The following is a 25,311-nucleotide window of genomic DNA, read 5'->3' as shown; positions in this document are numbered from 1 at the left end:
GGGGGCCCGGCCGACGGGGGGCCCGGCCGACGGGGGGCCCGCCCCGGCACTGCCTGCGCACTCCGCCTGTACCGCGGGTCCTCGGTGTAGGGCCGGGCCTCCCGCCTCCACCTGCTGCGAAGGCTGCCGCGCGGTGTGCTGTGTTAACAGGTGTTTCCAAGTTTTCTTTATTGTTCATTTTAGAACTTTTATAAGGACATGACTGTGATGAATAGAGAGCTGGAGAGATACCGGGGAAGAAAGAAGCTGAAATTCTTCAAATATTAGAGATAGGGAACCACTGTCTCTTCAGACACCATATTTAGGGACAAATACTTCATCCTGCTCTACTAAAGGGTAAGGATAAGTAAAGATAAAATGGTGCTGTCCAAAAGAAAGAAAAGGTAAGAAAAGCCGTTCAAACTTGGATACTACTTTGGCTACTTACTCCCACATCGGGGCAGGATAGTTTCCTATGGACTGATGGCAGATAAGCTGAATACTTCCTCCAATAACTTAGGACAGTGACAGTCTTGGTGTGAGCATCACCTTCAGAATACAAATTCTTAAGGCCAGACTAGATGGTATTTAATTTTCCTGTCTTCTGTGCCATGCAGAAAAGAGGCATCAGAAAAGTATTTCCTAAATTGAATTGAATGGGACATAATGAGAAGGCTCTATGGATGATGCTATCAGTTAAAGAAATTAAGATGATTGTAAAACTTCTACTTGGAATGTAAAATATAAAAGTACCCTGGGGTTGAAAAGGACATGGTTTATAAATCCAATAAAGCTTTCAATTTCAGTATTCAGAGACCAGGAAAAGAAGAAAAGTAAATATTTCAAATTCAAGAGAATAATCTTGACTTTTTCAAGGCGAAAAAGCCATTCAAAATGGGTAAAATTATTTTAAAACAATTTGCTCTTGGGTGCTCACAAGTTGGAATTTTACTCACATTGGGTATATAAGTTTTCACTTAAGAGCTGTGACATTTTGGAAATGAAAACCACTGGACAGGCAGTGTGAGAAATGAATGGAACTTATGTTTCCACAGAAATTATGTAATACTTGTAATAAAAGTGATTATCATTTAATATCATTTTTGAACCTGCAGTAACAGCCAGAGCCTGAACTAATCAACCAGAAGAAAAATCTGGACATAACAGCTCCTTCATTCTTTAAGTAAACTCAGAAAATATCTCTTCCTATGTCAACAATGCCAAACGGGGCTGACTTTAGAGCATTCTTTGGGAGACCCTCACCCTGAGATATTATCTTGAATATGCAACATTTTCTTAACACTTTATGGACACATGTATATATTACTGCGTGTTCATTAGGCAAGGGGGCATGTTTTTTTCTGCCCTGGAGCTGCAAGTAGCATTCCCTTTCCATAGTCACCACCAGCTCTACCACACCACTGCTCCTTTAAACCCAGGACCACCACTTAGGACTGAGAACCACATCAGCCACTCGATTCCCCAGAGTCTTTAGACTGAAGGCTCCAAAAGTGAAGCCCGCTTCCTGGGTCTAGACTTACCAGGTACTGTGAGTTTAGGGACTTCTTGGAGGCATTGCTGATAACTTAGATTAAGCCTTTATCAAGTTCTAGGATTATAGTTGTGTTCTGATAATCACTGCTACCACCAACCCCCAAAAGAAAAAAAAATTCATTGATGGGCCACCTCTTAATTTAGTGGTAGGGCCAGGAGAGGAGTTTTACAATGTTAAAAATGAGGATAATTTCAAAAGTTTCATTTTTCCTTTAATGTGACAGGTACATAGATTACTTTTTGAACTGAAGAAATGACAAATTATTTTGACTGAACTAGTTTTAAAATAAGAAGGATAAAGAGCAGAAACAATTTCCTAGTAGCAAAGAGAAACCTTTTCCTCTCTCTTGTGGGAACAATATCCTAAGCTCCAATCACTCTCCACCCACATGAAAGTTAGGCCAGTTTTTCCTTTAAAAAGTATAGAAAGAATCTTTGAGATTTGATTGACTGAAGGGACTAAAATTGGGGCTAGTGATGAAATTTCCTGGTTATCTAGCTACAGAATAGCCAGGATGCTAGCTTGGGGCCAGTTATCTGTGGTTTTATTTATATCATAGACCAGCATTATGAACAGGGGTGAAAAACTCTACTCAACCGAGTCAACATTTCATCCTGGATGAACATGTCTCTTTCCTGCCCTAAACATCTTTCCCCTAACATGAATATGTAAACTCACCTTTATTCATTGCTAAATGCTTTCCAAGTTTTTCCTTTCATTACAGTGTTGGACTTAAACTTCCAGTAGACAGACCTGACTTGGGCCTGGAGTCTTATACTCTTCCTTTGAAATGAGTGTGAAATGTCAGAACTTGAATAAATGTTTCTCCATTGATGTTTAACTGAATTTGATAGATCAACGCACTGGTAGGTCTAAGGACTCTAGCACTCTTGACACATTTCTGCACTAACATAAAAGAATGAACAGCCTCTATTCTTTTTCCCAAAGAGGATTTGGCTTGCATTAATGTTTTCTTTTACAGATGACCAGGATGTTTAAACCACTTGTGTCAACATTTGCGAATCGAATAATGAAAAGATTAACATTGTATTATTGGTGTTTTGGGGCACTTCTTGGGCAGAATAATTTAGTACTTTGCTGTACTCAGACTAGAACTAGTTAAAAGGTAGTATTATAAATATATTGAAGACTTGTGGTTCAGAAGAAATCCTTTTATGATTTTGCAAAATGATAACAAGTTGATTTTGGTTTTGTGTTATCTTGAATTCTGGTTGTGGGTCAGAATTATTATTTAAATTTCAAGGCTTAAAAAAAAAAACTTGGATCTGGAAAGTCTGGTGTTGAATCCCACATCTTGTATATTTATCATGTTTGCAAGTAACCTAATCTCCCTCAGCCTCTATTTTTTCATTGGTAAAATCAGTATAATAATACTTAGAAAACTGATTTTAAATGCTATTGTAAGACTTCAAAGAAAAAAATGGATGACAAAAAATTCTTTTAACATAAATCTTATATGATGAGTGCTAGTCCCATGGAGCATGCTAAGATGCATTCTTGGTTTCTGGTTGACCATGTGGGAGCTTTGGCGTCTACTTTGAGCCATACAGTAATGAGTACTAAAGGACATTTGCTTTGAGATGGTATAAAAATGTCCTTAAGTAACATAGATGCCCAAAGTATTATAACAAACTAAATTCTTAGTTATTGCAGAATTCCTAGATATCACAAATTGCCTTAGTCAAAAAAAGGTATTGTAATGGAATCTCACATTGGTAACAGTAAGAGACTGATCACCAGAAAATACTACTGCTTTTAAAATCTTTTTAAATAGTGGGAACATCTTAAGGTGAGTCTTAAGTAGTTTACATACATTTCTGCACATGTTCTAATAATACTAGATAAAAATACTAGATTTCCTAGTAAGATTACACAAAAGAGTTCACATGTTTAATAACTACTTACTCTTGATGACAGAAATTTGCTGTAGAAGGAAAAAAGCAGGCACATGTGACATAGCAAATATGATAGGATAAAACATCCTTCATTCTGTGTCAATTCAGATAAGAGTGAAATTCTCCAATCACATAGTATGTTTCACAGCCAGACTCGGGAATAGTCAGGTAGAAAACATTCCTTTTTAAGGAACACAATGGAGAAACTGAACCAGGAAGAGGCCATTCTAGATTGAGGCAAGCATTGTCATCTCAGCCTTTCCTTCCCAGACACAAACTTACTCACACCTGTTGACATTACAGGATCACATTCCCTCTGAGTAGCAGCCAGTGGCTTTTTTCTCAGATACCGATCTATTGCAGACAACTCTACCCAAATTCAGACTCAGAAATAGTTATAGTCCCAAGGGCCTTTTACCTTAAACAGCAAGTCTCACTAATCACAGCTTAGAACCAGATACACTTATTTTTATTCTCATAGAGTTGCAATAAGCAATATTTACCAGGACTCACGTACATAAGGGATTCTATTTAACATCTTTCCTTCTCAAATTTAAAAGTTGTGCTGGTGTAAAAGCCAGTTGTTAAAAAATCCTTTCATTATTTAGGAACTACATAACCCAAACAAGTTCTTTTTCTGGGGCTGATGACCTTACCCACACAGATGGTTTCCTGGGGCCTTAGCCATTTTGCAAAATAAATGGTTCTAATAATAGATATTTTGTAAAATAACTGTGGTTCTAAGACATCTGGACATTTTTTCTTGATAATATCTTTTTTTTCTTTCTCATTAATTTACTTGTTTTCAGTTTTCAACAATCACTTCCATAAGCTTTAAATTTTCTCCCCCTACCTTCCTCCTCCTTTCCCAAAATGGTGTGCAATCTTATATGGATTCTACACATACGTTGTTATTAAACACATTTTTACATTAGTTATATTGCATGGAAGAATTAAAATGAATGGAGAAGCCATGAGAAAAATCAGAACAAAACAAAATATAACAAAAGAGAAAATGGTCTGCCTCACTCTGTATTCTGACTCCTCAGTTCCCTCTCAGGATATGGATAGCATTTTGCACCATGAGTCCTTTGGAAATGTTTTGGATCCTTGCATTGCTGTGAAAGGTCAAGTCTATCAGACACTGTTCTCATACACTGGGGCTGTTACTGTGTATAATATTCTCCTGGTTCTGCTCACTCAGCATCAGTTCATTTAAGTCTTTCTATGTTTTTCTGAAGTCCTGCTCATCATTTCTTATAGCACATTAGTGTTCCATTACATTCATATATCACAATTTATTCAGCCATTCCCCAATTCATGGACATCCCTTCAATTTCCAGTTTTTGTCCATCACAAAAAGAGCTGTTACAAATATTTTTGCACATGTGGGTGCTTTCCCTATTTTTATAATCTCTTTGGGATGCAATCCTAGAAGCGGTATTGCTAGGTCAAAGGGTATACATATTTTTATAGCCCTTTGGGCATAGCTCCAAATTGTTCTCCAGAATGGGTGGATCAGCTCACAGCTCTGCCCACAATGAATTAGTGTTCCAACTCTTCTCCAACATTTATCATTTTCCTGTCTTGTTATGTTAGCCAATCTGATAGATGTGGTGTGGTACCTCAGAGTTGTTTTGATTTCCATCTCTCTAATCAGTAGTGATTTAGAGCATTTTTTCATATGACTATAGACATAGTTAATTTCTTCCTCTGAAAACTACCTGTTCATGTCCTTGGACCATTTATCAATTGAGGAATGACTTGTATTCTTGTAAATTTGACTCTGTTCTGTATATATTTTAGAAATGAGGCAGACAGACAGACACTAGTTGTAAAAATTCTTTCCCAGTTTTCTGCTTCCCTCCTAATCTTGGTTGCATTGGCTTTGGCATTTGGGCAATTTTATTTATCCCTCCTTTGGTTTTTCACTATTTCCAATTTGGTATTTAATTGGGGATTTTTAATTTGTTCTTTTTCTAGCTTTTTCAGTTGCATGCCCAATTCATTGATCTCCTCTGTCTATTTTATTCATGTAAGTATTCAGAGATATAAAACTTCCCCTAAAAAATGCTTTCACTGCATCCCATAAATTTTGGAAGGTTGTCTCATTATTGTCATTCTCTTGAATGAAATTATTGATTGTTTCTATGATTTGTTGTTTGACCCACTTTAGGATCAGATTATTTAGTTTCTAATTAATTTTTGGTCTATCTTTTCCTGGCCTTTATTAAATATAATTTTTATCGCATCATGATGTGAAAAGGATGCATTACTATTTCTGCCTTTCTGCACTGGAGTGTGAGGTTTTTATGTTCTAGTACATTGTCCATTTTTGTATATGTGCCCATACCTCTGAGAAAAAAGGTATATTCCTTTCTATCCCCATTCAGTTTTCTCCACAGTTTTATCATTTTCCTGTTCCAGAATTCTATTCACCTCCTTAATTTCCTTCTTGTTTATTTTGAGGTTAGATTGATCGAGTTCAGAGAGGAGAAAGTTGAGGTACTCCACTAGTATAGCTTTGGTGTCTTATTTCTTTCTGGAACTCCCTTAACTTCTCCTCTAAGAGTTTGGATGCTATACCACTTGGTGCATATAGGTTTAGTAATGCTATTGCTTCATTGCCTATTGATTAGGATATAGTTTCCTTCCTTATCTCTTTTGATTAGATCTATTTTTGCTTTTGCTTTGTCTGAGATTAGGATTACTATCCCTGCTTTTTATTTCACATTAACTGAAGCATAATATATTCTGCTCCAGCCTTTTACCTTTACCCTGTGTGTATCACCATTTTAAATGTGTTTCTTGTAAACAACATATTGTAGGATTATGGTTTTTAATCCATTCTACTATCTGCCTTTATGGGAGAGTTCATTCCATTCACATTCCAAGTTTCAATTACTATCTGTGTCTTTCTCTCCATCCTGTCCCCCCATTTATGTTTTTATTTCTCCCTTCCCCTCCTCAAGAGTTTTACTTTTGACCACCACCTCACTCAGTCTTCCCTCCCTTCTATTAGCCACCCTCCTTTTTCCCTTACTACTTCTTTCCTCCCTTCTAACCACCCCATCCCTCTTCTTTCCCTGTTACCCTCCTACTACTTGCAGGGGCAGCTAGGTGGTGCAGTGGATAGACATCAGTGCAGAAGTCAGGAAGACCTGAGTTCAAATCTCACCTCAGACACTTGACACTCCCTACCTGTGACCTTGGGCAAGTCACTTAACCCCATTGCCTCATCCTGGCTCATCTCCAGTCACCCTGATGAATATCTGGTCACTGGATTCAGATGGCTCTGGAGGAGAAATGAGGCTGGTGACCTGCACAGCCCTCCCTCACTCAAAACAAAGTCAAGTGCAAGTCATGTCATTATTTTTCTGATGGCATGATCTTCTTTGGCAATGAAGGATGAACACACCTACTGCCTGTAGGGCAAGTTAAATTTCCATACTTTGCTTTGTTCCCTCCTTGAACCAAATCCAGTGAGAGAAAAGCTCAATGCTCATCTTCCTTCCTTCTTTCCCTCTACTATAATATATTTTTGTGCCTCTTCATGTGATGTAATTTACTGCTTTCTGCCTTCTCCTTTTCTCTTCTCCACCTATAATCCTTTCATATCCATTAATTACATTTTTTATCTTCACATCAATTAATTTATACCGACTCCCTTATATGTATATTCCTTATAAATGTCATAATAAGTGATCAGTTCCCAAGATGAAAAAGTATCATCCTCTCATACAGGGATGCAAACAGTTTGCCCATATTGAACAGCAATTTTTTTTCCCTGTTTAACTTTTTATGACTTTCTTGAGTCTTTTATGTGAACATCTAATTTTCTATCGAGCTCCGGCCTTTTCATGAGCAAGTTCTAGAAATCCCTTATTTCATTGAATGTCCATCTCGTTGCCTGAAAAGATTATGCTCAGTTTTGCTGGGTAATTGATCCTTGGTGGTAGTCCAAGCTCCTTTGCCTTAGAGAATATCATATACCAGTCCTTTGATCTTTTAATGTAGATGCTGCAAGGTCCTGTGTGACACTGACTGTATTTCCTAAATATCTGAATTGTTTCTTTCTGGTTACTTATAGTATTTTCTCCTGACTTGATAGTTCTGGAATTTAGCAACAGTATTCCTTGGCATTTTCAATTTGGGATCAGAAGGTGATTGGTGGATTCCTCTGATGATTATTTTGACCTCTGGATTTAGGACCTCAGGGCAGTTTTCCTTAATGATTTCTTTGAAGATATTGTCCAGGTTCTTTATTTCATAATGGCTTTCTAGTAGATCAATAATTTTTAGATTTTATCTCATGGATCTATTTTCCAGGTCAATTGCTTTTTCCAGTGAGATATTTTGTATTTTTTTCCTATTTTTTTCACTCTTCAGATTTTGTTTGACTGATTCTTGATGCCTCGTAAAATCATTAGCTTCTGCTTGCCCAATTGCAATTTTTAATGAATGTTTTCTTCAGTTAGCTTTTGTACTTTATTTTCCACTGATCCAATTTTCCCAGTTAAGGTTGGTACCTCCTTATCCATTTGGCCAATTTTACTTTGTAAGGAGCTGTTCTCTGAGTGAATGTTTTTTTCTTTCATTTTATCAATTGTGTTTTTGAAATCACTGGACAGCTTTTTTTCTACCTCTCTAATCTGGCTTTTAAATCTTTCTTGAGCCCTTCCAAGAATGCTTTTTGGGCTTGAGACAAGTTCATATTCCCTTTTGAGGTTTCAAGTGTGGGCATATTGCTGTCCTTTTCTGAATTCATATTTTAATCTTCCCTATTCATGTAGTAATATGGTATGATCTTTGCTTTTCTGATTTGCTTCTTGCTCATGGTGATTACTATTTTTCTGGCTTTTAATGTGGATCCCCGGGGGAGATATTCTGGAGCACAAGGGGCTCTATCCCATGTTTCTTGGAGCCTAGTTTCTTGCTTTGTGTGTTGTGGCCTCTGGTTCTTTCAGCTAGAAGCTATATAAGGGTGCCGCTTACTGGACTGAGCTGACTGTTGTGTGCCAAGGCTGAGGCCAGATGAAGTCTTTCTGAGTTTCCTGTAGATTACACTGAAACTCCTGGGATGAAGTGTAGTCAGGCCATGGATGATCTCCTCCTCTCCTTGGTCTTCACTAGACACAGGCAGGCTCAGTGGCTAGAATGTGTCTGCCCGTTTTCTTGACTATGTTAAGGCATGCCTGGGGTCCTGCTGTTGGCGCTTATCATCTCCAAGCCCAGTTCTTCTGATGGACCACTGAAGTGGTGCTTGCTGGGACACTTCCAATCCTGCACTGGTCCCCTTCAGCCACAGCAAGTGGTCGATCTCCAGCCTTCTGAGCTTCAGGACTGGTAGGATTATTACTGTATTCTTCTTCTTACTATTATTACTATTATTAAATTATTACTGTAATTTGGTTTTCTTTCTTTTAAAAAAATAGCCAAGGATTTATCTATTTAATTGTTTTTAAAGCTTATAGTTTCATTTATTAGTGCAGTGAGGTTTTTTCTTTCAATTTTGTTAGTCTTTCCTTTGATTCAGAATTTCAGTTTTGGTGCTTAATTGGGAAAGAATAATATGTGAGTTTTCTAACTTTTCAGTTGCATGCCTAATTCTTTAACCCATTTTGTCGCTCTTTGATTAATATAAGTATTTCAAGATATACATTTTCTGCTAAGTGCTCTGCATAGGCTGCATCTCCCAGATTTTGTTATATCATTGTTGTCATAATCTTTAATGAAATTTTGGATCAGTTCTGTGATTTATTCTTTGACACATCCATTCTCTAGGATCCATTCTTTTGCTCCAATTCCATTTCTATTTGTGTATCTTTGTGTTTCAAGCATATTTGTTGTAAATATATTGTTGGATTACGGTTTCTAATCTGTTCTACTATATGTTCCCATTTTATGGGTGAGTTCATCCTATTCACATTCACAGTTATGATGACTAAATGTATATTTTGCTCCATCCTGTTGTTTTACACATATCCTTTTATTTTACCCTATTGCCTCTTCAAGAGTCTTTTGTATCTGACCATTGTCTCCCTTAATCTATTCTCTCGTTCTCCCCCCCACCCCACCCCCACCTTTCCCTTAAACCCTTTTCCTCCTACTTCCCCTTGGCTAAGATTAATTTCTCTCTCTAATTGTTTGTCTATATGTATTCTTCCATCCTTCAACCTGTTCAGATGAGAATAAGGTTCAAGTGTTGCCTGTTCCCCTCTTCTGACTCCTCCACTGTATAAACTCTTACTAGTACACCCCATATATGAGATAACTTTCCCCATTCTTTCTCTCCTTCCTCACCCCTTTCCAGTTCATTTCTCTTCCCCACCCTTCCATTCTTTTGAGATCCTCACAACATAATAGAGTCACACAGGCTGCTATCTAAATAGACTGCCTCTAGGACCCTGATGATCATAAAATTCTGAAGGGGTTACATGTATCATCTTGCCACAGAAGGGATGTAAATAATTTACTCTTGTTTAATGCCTTGTGATTTCTCACCCATGTTTAACTTATTCTTCTCTTGAGTTCTGTATCTGAATATAAGATTTTCTATTCTATTTCATGTAGTGTCCATATTCCCTTACAGTATTATACTCAGTTTTGCTTGGTAGTTTATTCTTACTCTTGGATCTAATCCTAGATCTTTTGCACTCCAGAATATCATATCCTAAGCCCTGCACTTTTTTAATGTGGAAGCTGCTAAATCTCATGTGTCCTGACAGTGTTTGGATTATTTCTCTCTGGCTGCAGGATTTTCTCCTTGACCTGGGAGCTCTGATTTGGTACAGTTCCTGGGAGTTTTGATTTTGGAGTTCCTTTCAGGAAATGATTCCTGGATTCTTTCAGGTTCTATTTTGCCCTCTGGTTCTAAGACATCTGGGCATTTTTGCTTTATAATAACTTAAAATATTATGTAAGCCACCACCCCTCTTTTTTTGTTCCTGGCTTTTCAGTAGTCTGATGGCTCTCGAATTATTTCACCTCAATTCATTTCTAGGTCATTGGGTTTTTTCTGTTCTTTTTTTCATTCTTTTGAATTTACTTGATTTTTTCTCTTAGAGTTACCTTCTATTGGCTCATTTCTACTTTTTAGGGAGTTTTCTTCAGTATTTTTGCACCTCTTTTACTAACCTATTCTTTCACTTCTTGCACTGCTCTTTTTTTTTTTTTCAATTTCTCCTCTTCCACTCTTACTTGATTTTGAAAATCATTTTTCCTGTTCATTTTTATCTTATTCTTTACTCTTATAGGAATTCTTGTTCAGCTCATGTCCAATCTGCACTTTTTCTTTGAGGATTTTCTTAAAGATGTTTTCAAGTCATTGTCTTCCTCTGTCTTTCTGTCTTGAGCGTCCCTGTTGCCATAGTAGCTCCTTATGGTAAAGTTCATTTTTTGGTTTTCTCATTCTTCCAGCCTGTTTCTTGACTATGAACTGTATTTTGGTATTGGGTTCTGCTCACCTTTGGGCTTTCTCAGTTCAGTCTGCAAGGTTTCAGTGCTTCCAAAGTGATGGGATGTGTACATTGCTCTTCCTGTCTGAAATGTGCAAGTTCCTGACCCAGGTATGGGTTTTCTCGCTGAGTTTCTGAAAAATGTCATTGGACTCATTTACCGTTAACCCTCTTTGAGGTTCCGCAAGTTCAGAGGAACTGACTTTCTTTGTATCTGGGTCTCCTGCCCCGGGATCCCACTTCAGGCTTACATGCAAGATTAAAGGTTACTATTGAGCCCCCACAGTTCTGTCTGCAGAATAACCTCTTCCTCAGGTATTGCTCAGCCAGGGCCTGGCTCACTGGCTCACTCAAGACTGCTCCTCTCTAACTATGTCTGTGGCCCACAGGTGCCATCTGTCCCACCCCTGTTCCACTCAGAATTTCAGTCACAGTGCTTTTATTATTCTTGGGCACTGAAATGCTTCCCACTGTCCTAGCTGCCATTATGCTGGGATCCTGGCCAGCTCCTTACTCAGCTCTCTGGGGTGTCAATAGCTCTCTCTATCTCTCTTACTTCTTAACCTTTACTGGGATGGAAAAATGACTCACAGGAACTTTTTCTTGGCTTTCCTGATCAGAATGTGGTCTGACACATTTTCTAGATGATTATAGAGGAAGTGGGCTGGGCTCATCAAAAATGCCCACCCTCCCTCTGCTCTCTTAGCTCTACCCCTGTGCTATATAAGTACTGAGGCTTGGCTTCCTTTGCACACCTTGGGGAGGTCTATGACCCTGCCTTTTGCCCTTCACCCTTCTTTGACATTTCTGCCTTGCTAACCCTGGCCATCCCAGTAGAGGCCATCACCTCTGTCTCCTGGGTCACTGCAGCAGACTCCTGAGAGGCCTCCCTACCTCCAGTCTGCTCTTTTCTCTGCCACCCGAGGAACTTCCCTTAAGCACAGAGCAGACCTGGTGATTTCTCACTTCAGCCAATGGCAGGGGCTCCCCATTGCCTCCAAAGGAAAAAAGCTCCCTGGTGACCCTGCCAAAATGCTTGCCCCCACACTGAGAATTCATTCCAATCAACCTGTCAGTTCACAGGGATTTATTAAGCACTTACTAGGTGCTAGGTCCTGGCCTAGGGGTTATGGGTACAAAGAATGAAACAATTCCTGTTCACAGGGAACTTAAGTTCTCGTGGGGGTGACCAAAAATGCAGTAAAAAAATCTAAAAGCATAAATGTAAAATGAAGAGATACACAAAAAGCAAATACCTGGTGGTTTGGAATATTCTTGTCTCCTCCATTTGGTTGGAAGTTCCTGATATGCAAGAAAGGTTTCCTTCTTGGTGCTTGTGTTCCCAGCACCCAGCCCGTGCATGGCACACAGTAGGTGCTGAACAAAGTCCCCGTGTTCCTTGTTCCTCCTCCTGAGAGACTTTTCATCTCGTTGTTTTCCTTCTTATTCCCAAGGCTAAACAGCATGTCCTCTCAAAACTTCATGCTCTGGAAAGGCAGCTGGAGACTCTAGCTTCCAAATACTCTGTCCACTGGCAGAAGGAGGCCACCAGGCCAGAATGCCTGGTGCTATGGCCAGGAACCAGTGGGAGTGGAGATGGGAAAGGCCTGAGCCATGAGGACACTTTGATTCTCCTCGAGGGCCTGCTGAGCTGATGGAAAGCCACCCTGAAGGAGGATTTCTGCAGGGATATCACTGCCTACATCCAGGTGAGTAGAAAGCTATCCTGAAAAGACCAGATCTCCAGGCCCAGCCAGTGGAAGGCACAGAAGTCTGGAGGGGAGGCAGTTCTCTGGACATGCTAAGGCCTGCCAAGTCCTCTGAGTCTTGTTGAACACCTGTCTCCTTCTCTGTGCTCCCCAGGAAGCTGTCATTACAATCAGGGCATCAGCAAGGTTTGGAAAAGATGATGAAGAAGATTATTCAGGCATCCCAAATAAACTGGAAACTGAGATGCTTCTGGAGGTAGAGACAGTGGAGTGTCTTGAGAGAAGTCTCTTTTGGCTGCATCTACATCCTTGAAAGGTTGCGACTGCTCTCATCAGGCCTGCCACTTGCCAACCAGATTCTGGCCAGATTCAGTGTGTCTGGAAGCATCTTAGATTGACGAAGACTCTGATCTCACTGAGAGTTGGCCACTTGCTAACAGAGCTGCGTAAGGACCCTGGATCCCCTTGTCTGAAGAATAAGCAGGGAGCTTATTGATCAAAAACAAATCTAGGTCTCCTCCTGAAGCTCCTTTCTTGAACCCCTTCCATGTGCTGAGCACATCCATGCATGAAGGCTAGGGAGGAATAAGACTGTCAAGGAGAAGAACAAGACTTAAGAGGTGAATTTGAAACTTTTTTCAGGGGACAGAGAAGTGACCTCACCACCCTACGGAAATTGTTTCACGCATAATCCCAAGTGAGCTTGGGTCTTTCTCAGATGCCTTTCCTTGGTGGGACGATAGGAGAGGAGACCAGTCTCTGAAAGGTTTAGCTGGGACCCAAGGTCAAGATTTCTGGAACCCAGCAGTTTGCAGAGACTCAGATCTTTTTAGCAGAATGTGGGCCCATTCAGAAACCACAAGTCCTTACTATGTAACTTTGTTGTTTTCATCAGTCTCATTGTGTCATTATCTTCCTTACAGGAACTGGAAAGCTGGATGCTCCAGCTCAAGTCTGAATGGTAGAAATACGGCCTGAAACTAACTGGCAAAGAGAAGGGGAAGCTTAGAAAGCTAGATCAGAGAAGCCACAACTGAGATTCTCTGGGAGGTCAGTGGAGCCAGAAAACTTGGGTTAGCATGTCCATAGGATTGTTTATAACTGGTGAGGTCCTCAGAGAGCAGAGGAGAGTCCTGAGGCCCGGGAGGGAAATGATCTGCACAGGGTCACACAAGGAGTACATGTCATCAAAGATTTGCACCCATGTCTCTGGCTCTGTTCTTTTCTGTAGGGTAGTGGTTCTGCTTGACTTTATACTCTGTGACTATCCAGTGGTCAACTTTGACTTTTCCTTTTGTTACTGGCTAGTTTGGCCCAAGAACTTGTCTGGGAAAATATGTTAAAGGAAATGGGTCTGCTGGAGGTCCAGTTGACTGGCCTGAGAAAGGAGTTGGCATCCTTGAGCCAGAGAGAAGTGGCAGAGGAAGTAGACGTTTGACCAGAGGAGATGTCGGCCCTGCACAGTGACGTGAGCCCTCCAGTCCACTGCTTAGGCCACAAGTGCCACTCAATCCAAGCTGGGCTGCCCAGGCATTTGCCCAGGGAGATCCAGCCTTATAAGATACTTCCCAAAGATTGGGCTTATTGGGTGGACTTTGTGATATAGAGGGGATAAGAACGGCCCCCGAAGGGTCCAATGAGATCCTGTTTGCAGACCTGAAAGCAGTGGAAATGCCAGTCACTTGGTTCACAACTATCCCTTCCCTGGCACCAGGCAGGCACATGCAGGCCCTGAGCTCAGAGTCTCTCTAGACCACCAGGCTCCCTGTCCAGGTTTTCTTCCTTCCTCACCTTTGGTGGTTCTTGGGGCTTCTCTGGTGGGTTCTAGGTGAAGTCTCAGTTCCTGGACTGGATCAGTCAGTTCCTTGTTCAAGACCGGAGTGTTAAGGCTGGGCTCCTTCAGCTGGACTAGATACAGGTCCAGCTTTGCGACCTGGAGCATAGAATCTTTACTCAGATGGCAGAGGGGCAGGTTAAGTCTGCCAGCGAAGATGCTGCCAGCCTGAGGCTGATCCTTTGCCAGGAAAGAGTGACCAGGGTGATGGAGGAGGTGAGGCCTGCCCCATTCCCTGTCTGCTTGGCATGGGTCATGGGTTTGCTCTAAAAAGAAGCTTTCCAGGAGGGAGGGGGAAGATCTGACCAAGCAGGAAGCACAAGTGCCTCTCTGCTGAAAGGGCTGGGCCAATCCTGCAGACGGCCAGCCTTACCAGCCCATCCATGCCTGTCTTTTAGGACGTGCACCAGATTGTCAATGAGACCGGGAAGCCCTACAGTGAAGATTGCATTGGGCTGGTGGATTACTCTCTGGAGTCCTCAGGTAGGCAGCCTGTAGAAAGTCAGAGGGCTTGGGACATGCCACATGCCTTTTATGGGAAAGCAAGAGTTAAAAAATCAGGATTCCCCATATGGGACAGGATAGTTAGGAGGGCTGATGCCCTGGCAATGACCCCACCCCTTGAGAGCTGCTCTAGGCCATCTCTGTATCCTGCCAGCCCTCAACTGACCTCCCTACCCACACATACCTTCTCTCCCTGTTGGGCTTTCAGGAGCTTTTATTCCCAGTACCCGCAGCTCAGAGACATATGACACCAGGATGGCCCTTCTCAGTCTGTTTGGCATCCACTTGTGGTACTGTTCTCAGTCTCTAAAAGCCATCTTCCAGGTAGGACTGAACAAACGGCCGCCAGCTTGACTCTCTGCCTATCATCTCCTACTCTCCTCCTTGGGGGCTGAGATCTCAAGTGGGAGGGGCCACATGATGGGCATCTGTTCCACTGGCTGCCTGCCTTTCACCTGACTTGAGCAGCTGCTCCTGAGACTATCAGCTCACAGATTAAATGTCTGTAAGTCACCTACTTAAATTTATTACAGCCAGGATGGCAGAGTGATCTGTAAATGCTCTCCCCTTCCCCTTCCTGACCTTGAAAAACCCAGAGCATATTTCCCGAGGAAAAATCCTGGAACAGTGGGATCAGCCAAAGGGGTAAACAGTCTCTTAGCTAACGAGGCTAGGAAAATCACAAAGGGGGGTCCCTCTTGCTTGTGGCTGAAGGGAACCAGTGCAGGACTGGAGCTGTCTCCGACAGCCACCTCAGCGAAGCGGGAATAGATCCTGACCCCACCAGGGGGTGAAGCCAGTAAGCGCCAACACCAGTGCGCCAGGTATATTCTCAGTTATTTTATACTGTCTGGTTATGTTAAATGGTCTAAAATAATATTGAATAATATGTCTGACATGTAGTGTAGTTTTTCTGTTTTTCTCTTTTGACTAAATTTATTTTAGCTTTATCTTTGTCTGAGATCATGATTACTTTGCCTACTTTTTTTTTTACATAATAAATTCAACTGCTGACCTTTATTTTATGTTTGAGTATAACTGCCACTTTTATAGCAATACCCAAAAGCAGCATATTGTTGAATTCAAATTTTTAATCTATCAGTTTCCATTTTGTGGGTAAATTTATCCTATTCACATTCTATGATATAAATTCTTGAATATTTTCCTCCTTCCTATTTTTCCTCACTATCCTTCTCACCATATTCCTGTCCCTCTGATTAACTTCTACCCATTTCCTTGCCCTCCAATTACTTAGCCTGCTCATAGCACCCCTCTCTTATTCTCTCCCCCATCCTGTCCCCTTGCTGTCTTGTTTCTTTCTGAATTTAGAAGACTCATATATACTCTTCTAGATATACATTATACCCCCTTTAATCCATTCCCATTAGTCTACATCCCTTCTTGTCCCTCCCCTTATCACCTTCCCTGACCCTTTTATTTCTTTATAAATTTAGAAGACTTTTAATAGCCTTCTCAATGTATAACAGTTCTTTCTTTAACCCATATCTGATAATGAGTAGGGTTCCCATGCAACCAGCTCTCCTGCCTACTCTGATTCCTCTCTGTCAATTTTTCCTCTTCTGCCTCATCTGTATGAGATAATTACTCTTTTGACTTTTCCTACGCAATTTTGCTTTTTAGAATCACATCATACTTAGCTCTACCACAATCTTTCTTTCCAACTGCCTATTTACAAATGGTAATCTGAGACATACAGTTTATATTTCCACATATAAAAAGTAAACAATTTGTCCTTATTGAGTCCCTTGCAAATGGTCTTTGAGGTTTACCTTATATTCCTCCTGAATCTAATATGTCAAATTTTTAAAAAAGTTCTGTTCTTTTTGTGACAAAATCCTTAATGTCTGTCAATTCATTGAATGTTTTTTTTTTAAATTCAGGATTATACTTTGCTGGGCTTTATTTTTGGCTAGAATCCCAGTATTTTTGCTCTTTAACATACAGTGTTCCAAGATCTGTGGTCTTTTATGTAGCCACTACTAGATCTTGTGTAATTCTAACTGTGGCTCTGTAATATTTGAATTGTTTTTCTTTTCTTGTTGCTCATAATATTTTCACCTTAACCTGGGGTTTTCATAATTTGATTATGATATTCCTGTAGGTTTTCATTCTGAGATGTCTTTCAGGTGATGATCAGTGGATTTTTTCTATTTCTACTTTCCTTTTTTGTTCTAAAACTTCAGGGAAGTTTTTTTTTTTTTTAAATAATTTCTTGTATTATTGTAACAAGATTCTTTTTTTTGGTCATAGCTTTCAGGCAGTTCAGTTATTCTTATGTTTTCTCTTCTTGTCTGTTCTTCCAGATCAGTTATTTTTCTTATAAGATGTTTCACACACTTTTCTATTTTTCATTTTTTTCACTTTCTTTTATTATTTCTTAATCTCCATTAATGTTGTTGGCTTCCCTTGCTTAGTTTGAGTTTTCAAGGAGTTGTTTTCTTCCTTAAGATTCTCGATCTCCTTTTCCAGTTGACTGAGTTTCTTTTCATAATCTTTTTGGTTTTCTTGGGCTATTCTTTTTCCCCCCTCAATCAAATTGATTTTTAAAGTCTTTATTGAGTTCGAAGAATTCTTGTTGGGCAGGTGATCATTTCACATTACTTTGAGGGGTAAGAGAGGGGTTTTTTTGCTTTAGTGTCCTCCTCTGAGGACAAACCCCCATCTTCTCTATTCCCATAGTGACTGTCTGTGGTTGCCTTCTTTCTCCTTTGCGTGCTCATTTTTTGTTTTGTATTTGTTTTTTATTTTTAATGGCTTGTTATTATAATCACCTCTTGTTCAAAGGTGTGGAAGATGGTGCCTCTGGCCTCAGGTCCTTCTTACTATTATTTTTTGAGCTTTGTCTAGGGCCCAACCTCTACATTCCTTTCCTCCTCCAAGCCACAGCTGCCCCCTCCCCCCAGCACACTGTGCTGGAAATGCTCTTGCTCCCTGAGGACCTTCCAGCCATTTTAAATTTCAGTTCTCCCCACTGGCTTGGAACTGGAACCAAGAACTCACTGTAAATGCCCACACCCAACAGCAACCCAGTCCCAGAAGAATTTCTCTTTTTTTTTTTTTTTTAACTTTAATTGATGCCTTTCTAGTTTTTTTTGATGTCACCTCCCAAAGTATCTTCTCTGATAGTACCCTCCACTAAAAGAAAGAAATATTGTTAAACAAAACAACACATTGGCCATGTCTAACAACGTATACTTTATTCTACCTCTTTGCTGAGAGGGGAGAAGTTTGTATCACTACTTGTCCTTTGAAGTCATTATGAGTTGTTTCGTGTCCTTTAATCATATTTACTTATGCATTATTATATTCATTTTGTAAATTATTTTCCTAATTTTGTTCTCTACTCTATGACATCATATACATCTTTTCCCAAGTTTTTGTGAAGTCTTGATAGTAACAGTTTTTATGATACAAAAACATTTCATTACATTTATATGCCATAATTTTTTCAAACCATTTCCCCAATTTATGATAGCCTACTTTGTTTCCAATTTTTTGTTTTTATTTTTTGCTGTCACAAAAAGTATTGCTGTAAGCATTTTGACATATATGGGATCTTTCCCTCTGTTCTACTCCTTTTTGGACACCTAAGGGCACAAAGAATATGGATTCTTTAGTGACTATTCTAATGTTTTCCAGAATAGTTGTATCAACTCATTGCTCAACCAACAGGACTTTCACTGAAATGATCTCTAAGCATTCTCAAATTAAAAAAAAAAATCAAATCAGGAAAATTATTTAAATATTTTAAAAATAGAAATAGTTTCAATGAGCTTTTCAAAATGATAATTAAATATTTGTGGAGAGAATAAAGATAAAAAAATCAACCTGCTTTTCTAAACAATCAGGTCCACTTAGATGGTGGGAGTGGGGGAAAGGTTCTAATATCACAGAGAATGAAAAGAAAAATAAATGTATACTAAGGTTAAAGACAGATGTTTCCAATTGTGAGTTATTTTTGGTCTTTATTTCCAAATACTGATTACAGCTATATTCCTGCAGGTGTGAAGAGAATATGTTCCAGAAGCTAAATTATTGGAATTTGAAGATGTTCCTTCAAGCTAAAGAACTTGGAATTTTCAAAGAATGGATTGATAAAAATGACATAATTATCAAAAAAAAAAAAAGAAATGCAACAGAAGGAGTAAAAAGGTAATTAAATGTGTTCTACAAAATGTTTTTATGTGGTAAGATTCCTTGTCTTGGTGGCAGTGAAAGCACCTTATATGTAAAACTAGTCAGTTATATAAAGCTTTGCAATCAATTGAGGGAAAGAGCTTAGAATATAGTATTTCAAAGTCTTAGTTTAAAAGTTTCAAAAGCTCATTCAGCAAGCTGTCCCCCTCTCTTTGCAGTCAGGCTGACACTTTATGAATCTGGACCCCATATCCACAGCTCCTTGTGGGAAGGGCCCTCCCTATCTCTCTACCTCTCCCACATCAGACCAGTGGTCACGTAGTAGTGACAGGAGATTTTAGTTATCCAGATATCTGATGTAGCTATTTTTCTGTCAAAAACAGAATATGTAATAACTTTTTGATCTGCCTTAGTGATCATTTTATCCTCCAGAAAATGGGAAAACAAGGAAAAATTCTATCCTGGATCTAATTCTCACTAATAAGGAGAAGTATGATTCCATGTGGGTGGAAATGCTGGCAGCCTTGCAGAGACATGTGACCCTTGTTTCCCAGAGTATGTAAAAGAAAAGGAGGGGAAAGTTGGAAATAATCCCCTTGCAGCATAGATTTTGGGGAAACACATTTCAAAGCCTTCCAAAGGGTGTCAGGTAGGATTCCATGGACTAAAATTCTAGATGGGAAGTTATCCAAGAAGGGATAGGAAACCATCAAGAATTAAATTTTGAAGACAACAAGTGAAACAATTTGAGGAACAGAAAAAATGAGAATTGTCCAAGGACTGATGTGGATAAAAGAGGACCTCTCCAGGTAGCTTAAATTTGTAAAAGAAATATACAGGAAATGGAAGCAACACCAGACATCACAATGAGTGTGGTGTGGTCTTTTAAATATGTCATAGATTTAACTACTGTGCATAATACTCCTAGAGAATCAAAGAGTAAAACAAAGGCTCAGTACATAATAAAATATTCTTAGCTGTACTCTTTGATAAGGCTCAAAAGAAAGGGGCACAGAGAACAAGAAAACAAAGTAGTTTTCATAGGGGTGCATATCAATTGCTGAACAACTAAAAAAAGTCTATGGACAAACCATGTATAGTAAGAAACACTGAATGTAAGGAATTCAGAGAAATGTGGGAAAATTTATAAGAACTACTGCTGAGTTAAATGACCAGAGCCAGAGGAATGACATACAGAATGACTACATCAGAGTAAATGAAAAGTTTACGAAGAGCAAGTTAAACACCATGTTATGGAAAAAGCAGCAAAGGTTCTAGAGAAGAGAGAACAAAATGTATTTCCTCTTTTATGGCAGGAAGTTGGACAAGGAAGGAGGACTGCAAGGACATGATATTTTATTCATTGTCAGACAAGGTTTCCAAATTAAAAGAAAGAGTTCAGTCTAACTGAGGGGGAATAACTGAAATGTGAAGAATAACTGAAATGTGAATATAAATAGCAGTAGTACAATGAATTAAAAAAAAAAAACTGGCAACAAAGGGAATGCCCATCAGTGGGGGAAAGACTGAACAAACTACAGCGTCCGAATGTGACACCGTTACTGTCTGACGTTATATTACATGTCTGAAATGGCAAGCATAAAGTCAGAAAAAATGTAAGCAGATGTTTAGGAACTGAATTATCCTCATGTTTTTGTAATCATTTTTCTCTTGGTTCTGGAATTGACTACAGTGATGTAAATGAAAAGATGACTGAGATGATAAGGTGAACTTGGAGTAATGGGAAAACCGTGGAAGGTCCTGGAGAAAATAAAATGAAAGCTACCTCCTGCCCTGGTCAGAGACATGGGGGACTAGTAGGACAGACTGCTGAATACTTGTCTTACATAAACTTTTTCTCCAGTGCTTTGGCTTACTTGGTTTTCTTTGTGAAGAAGAGAAGATTCGTCTGGAGGATGTCGGTGGTAAACAACTGTCATGAGACAGTAAGAAAAAACCTCCAATAAAACACCAAAAAAAGTTTCAGGATTGCTAAAGTCCAGATTTAGCTAAGGATGGCAAAGAAAGTTAAAGACCAAAAAAAAAATTAGGTTACGTTAAGGGAATGAGTAAGATCATAGAAGGCAGCATACTGCTAATGAAGCTCTGTATTCATGGGCAAGTCACTGAATCTCTCCATCTCAATTTCCTCATCTAAAAAATGGGGACAATCATAGTACCTGCCTCACAAAATTGCTGTGAGAAATCAAATGAAATAATACACGTAAAATGCTTTGCAAACCTTAAAGGATTATATAAACATTTTTAAGAGTCACCATGGAACCTGGATTAAATTCCTGCCTTTCTCATGCAAACTGCTTTTGTGATATTTGAGAAGTGACTTAACCTCCCTGGGCCCCAGTGTCCTCACTGTAAAATGAGGGAATTGGACTTTATGACCTCTGAGGTCCCTTGTAGCTCTACACCTGTGAGTGTGAAAGAAGGGATAAGACTGTACCAAGTAAAATTATTTCAACACTAAAAATACTGGAATAAAAATGACTAATAAGAAGTTGCTTATCCAAGAGAAATGAGACTAATTCTATTTCCTTTTATCACCCAAATAATTACTAAGGTAGTAGATGAGGGCAATGTTGTAGAAAGAACTCATCTCAACTTTAACAAAGCATTTTAGCAAATATAGAGTATTTTCAACTATTCTGTGAAAATATGGACTAGATAGTAAGATCACATTGGAACTGACTAAATGGACGAACTCCAAGAGAAGAAATGGTAAAGTGTTTACTTGAAAGGTATCTGTTTAGATTGCCCTGAGGATCTGGCTCTATGGGATTTAATATTTTTATCAGTGACTTGGAATGCTGATGACATCTAGAGATGGCTCAAAGCTTGGAGGAATAGTTTACGTACTGTAGCTCATTGGACAATAGATAGCATCAGGGCCCAAAAGGTCCTTGACAGAATTGAACATTGGGCTGAATCCTGTCAAGGGCTTTGTTATAATGATAAATGTAGACACTCACACTTCAGCTTAAAAAAAAAACAAAACTCTTCACAGGTAAGATATGGTTATATTATAGCTTACCTAAGGGTTTTAAGTGAATTGTAAACTCAAAATGAATCAGCTATATGATGTGGCAGCCAAAAAATGCCCCTAATGCAGTCTGAAGCCATGTTAAGAGAAGCATAGCTTCCAAGATTAATTGCTTCCCTGGGCTACTTCCTCAGCTCTCTAGGTTGGATTTCTCAAGAAGACAACTGCTCTCACAGATTTAGATACCCTATGTGTTAACAATGCTAAAACTAACTTGCAAGGCCCCATTTTTACTAAAGCTTACCTTTACTAGTCAGTGAGTTGAATACAAGTAGGTCAAGGCAAAGGCATTTTTACTAAAATGGCATAGTAAGTATGATAGCTATTTCCTCCCATAAACTTGGGACATAGTTTTCCACAAATACTGTTGTGCTAAAAGAAATGATGAGCAGGATGGTCTCAGAAGACTTATATGAACTGATGCAAAGTGAAGTGAGAGGGCCCAAGAGAACATTGTACATAGTAACAGCAATGATATATAATGATGAACTGAGTGACTTAGCTATTCTGAGCAATTTAATGATCTGAGCCAATTTTAAAAGACTTGTGATTAAAAAAAAAAAAAGCTTTCCATCTCCAGAGAAATGATGAAGTCTAAAAGCAAAATTTTCTCCTTTTTTCTTAGATTTTTTTTTTTTTGGACTGTGTTTTTCTTTTTCTTTTTTCATTATAAATATTTATTTATTTATTTTACTGATTTGTTACTTTCAATTGTACTTTCAAAATTTATTTTCAGTTTTCAACATTCACTTCCACAAAATTTTGAATTTCAATTTTTCTCCTCATCTCGCCCCTGCCCCCACTCCAGCACAGTGTGTATTCTGATTACCTTTTCCTCCAATCTGCCCTCCCTTTTCTCACCCCCTTCCCCATTACCCTACTCTTTTATTTTTCTGTAGGGTAAGATAGATTTCTGTATCTCGTTGCCTATATATCATATTTCCTAGTTGCATTTAAGAACAGCCTCTAACATTCATTTTTGAAACTCTGTGTTCTGCATTCTCTCCCTCCCCAGCTCCCCATCCACCCTCATTGAGAAGGCGAGTAATTCAGTATACGTTATACCTGTGTAGTCTTGCAAAACACCTCCATAACAGTCATGTTGTAAAAGATTAACTGTATTTCCCTCTATCCTGTCTAGTCCTCTACTTTTTCAATTCTCCCCTTTGACCTGTCACTCTAACAAAGTGTTTGCTTCTGACTATCCCTTCCCCCAATCTACCATCCCTTCTATTATCCCCCTTCTCTTATCCCCTTCCCACCTGCTTTCCTGAAGGTCAGATAAACTTCCATACCCAATTCAGTGTGTATATTATTCCCTTCTGAAGCCAAATCTAATGAAAGAAGGCTCGCTTATTCCCTCTCACCTTCCCCTTTTCCCCCTCCATTGTAAAAGCTCTTACTTGCCTTTTTTATGTGAGATGATTTACTACATTCTACCTTTTCCTTTCTCCTTCTCCTAGTAAATTCCTCTCAACCCTTAATTTTCTTTTTTAGATATCATCCCTTCATCTTGATGAGGTTGAGGGGCGATGGGGACCCCAAAATATCGACAATCCGGGTCATGCTCGAATGAATTCGACTCAAGCCTTCTTAAAGTCAAAGAAAACAAAGTTTATTAAAGATTCGCCGTCTTGGGTTGACTCTTAAGGAGCTTAAGCTTTTGTATCACTTGTATTCACAAGCGGGCCAGATAAAAATCCCAGCTAGACAGAGTCTGAGCTGGATTGAATCTGAGCGCCTTCATGGAGGTGAGATGGAACTTAAATATGGAAAAGACTATAGGAGGGATGGGGGGGAGGTCTGGTAGTCTAAGAGTGATGGGAGAAGGGGTCTAGGGAGGGTCCTGAGAAGAAGTTTTAAGAGGGAATCTCCAGAGGATCAAAGGCTGGAAACAGCTGGAGGCAATCAAGAGACCAGACTAGGGAGCACCTAGGTGGGAAGCAGGTGGAGCAATCAAGAGGTAACAGACAAGGGCCACAGATTTGAGTATGAAAAGCCAGATTAAGCGGGGAGATTCAAGGAGAATGCAAGGAAGTTCCCAGAGTCTGAACCCCATCAATATGACAAACCCAAAGGGTTATCAAGAGTCATTAACTCCACTCTTTTTATCTTATAAATTAGGAAACTGAAACTCAGGATAATAAATTTGTTCAAGGTCACATATGCTATGATGCATAAATACAGAACACAAATATAGATTTGGAAGGAACCTTAGAAGTCCATTCTTAATTACACACAAGGAAATTGAGGCATGGACCAGTTAAATTATCTGTCTAGTAAAGAGTCAGACTAATAGTAACCATTTGAGGGAGTATTTCAACCTAGGCCTTTTTGGACTCTGCCACCATCCTATCCCCTAGGCTGTGTTGTCTCTCATAACAGTAAATTTTTACTTGTAATGTTTAGTTTTTAGTATGGACTCATAATTTCAACAGTTTGTAGAAACTCTCCTCAAGAAAGCACACTGACAAGTCATTTGGAATCTATAACCTTAGATAGCTGACTGATTGTTGCTTCTTCCCCAGATCCTTTCAATAGGTCTATGTGGTCAAAAATGCTGTCATCAAAAACATAAAACATTATCTTCCCAATAAAATATTTTTCCTTTTCCAATTGTATATTTGTGTGAAGGCAGATTTTTCTTATATATACCATTAAAACAATGTCACAAGAAATGGAATGAAGATATGAGAATCCAGACAGCCATTAAAGAGGTTTTCAAAAATATGTAAAACAACGCTACTCTTCTCACATTTTTTTGGAGAAAAAAGTTATTTTTTGTAAAAAATGTTGGATATGTCATATTTTTATTATTTTAATAATTTTAATTTTGTCCCTCTTAATAGATATGACTCACATGACCAAAAGCTCTTTGGGAGTCCTCAGTAATTTTTAAGAGTATAATGTTCAAGAATTTTTAAGAGAACAAAAATTTTAGACTCATTGGACTGCAGCATTGAGAGATTAAGAGATTAGCCCATCCTGACGTGTGTGTGTGTGACTAGTTTTGAAGTCAGGAAGGCCTGGGTTCATGTTGTGTTTCTGATACAGTAGCATAAATACAATAGAAAGGAGGAGGATTATGCCACTAAAAGGATGCCAAGTACAAACTTTAGAATGTTAAAGAGAAGAACAGAATGA

At 39.1% G+C, this 25,311-nt stretch overlaps 1 protein-coding gene across 6 annotated transcripts; it reads left to right on the top strand.

Annotated features, from left to right (window-relative positions):
- Nucleotides 1–24,788, top strand: LOC140533976 (SUN domain-containing protein 2-like). 6 transcript variants are annotated; one of them, XM_072654483.1, is made up of 7 exons: nucleotides 1–383; nucleotides 12,362–12,616; nucleotides 12,771–14,666; nucleotides 14,849–14,933; nucleotides 15,163–15,278; nucleotides 18,978–19,127; nucleotides 23,665–24,788. In XM_072654483.1, the coding sequence occupies exons 3-6, from the start codon at nucleotides 14,574–14,576 to the stop codon at nucleotides 18,981–18,983; spliced, it is 300 nt and encodes a 99-aa protein (XP_072510584.1). In that variant the 5' UTR covers nucleotides 1–383; nucleotides 12,362–12,616; nucleotides 12,771–14,573; the 3' UTR covers nucleotides 18,984–19,127; nucleotides 23,665–24,788. The 6 variants fall into 6 exon arrangements, 2 of the variants coding, with proteins under 2 accessions (XP_072510584.1, XP_072510583.1); XR_011977129.1 differs by lacking the exon at nucleotides 15,163–15,278 and having other exon boundaries at nucleotides 1–12,616; nucleotides 12,771–13,236; nucleotides 13,540–14,666; XR_011977128.1 differs by lacking the exon at nucleotides 15,163–15,278 and having other exon boundaries at nucleotides 1–12,616; nucleotides 12,771–13,313; nucleotides 13,540–14,666.
- Nucleotides 24,789–25,311: the final 523 nt, after the last annotated feature.

This window comes from Notamacropus eugenii, chromosome 3 (genome assembly GCF_028372415.1).
Source record: "Notamacropus eugenii isolate mMacEug1 chromosome 3, mMacEug1.pri_v2, whole genome shotgun sequence".
Classification (NCBI taxonomy): domain Eukaryota; kingdom Metazoa; phylum Chordata; class Mammalia; order Diprotodontia; family Macropodidae; genus Notamacropus; species Notamacropus eugenii.
The sequence above is the reverse complement of the archived record's forward strand: the minus strand, read 5'-3'. Positions and strand labels throughout refer to the sequence as shown.

What these genes read in the sequence shown, in the direction of transcription:
- LOC140533976 (XM_072654483.1), top strand. Translation starts at nt 14,574, where the DNA reads ATGGCAGAGGGGCAGGTTAAGTCTGCCAGCGAAGATGCTGCCAGCCTG. An exon ending in TGACCAGGGTGATGGAGGAG is followed by an intron (nt 14,667 to 14,848) that starts GTGAGGCCTGCC and finishes CCTGTCTTTTAG; the next exon opens with GACGTGCACCAGATTGTCAA. An exon ending in TTACTCTCTGGAGTCCTCAG is followed by an intron (nt 14,934 to 15,162) that starts GTAGGCAGCCTG and finishes TTGGGCTTTCAG; the next exon opens with GAGCTTTTATTCCCAGTACC.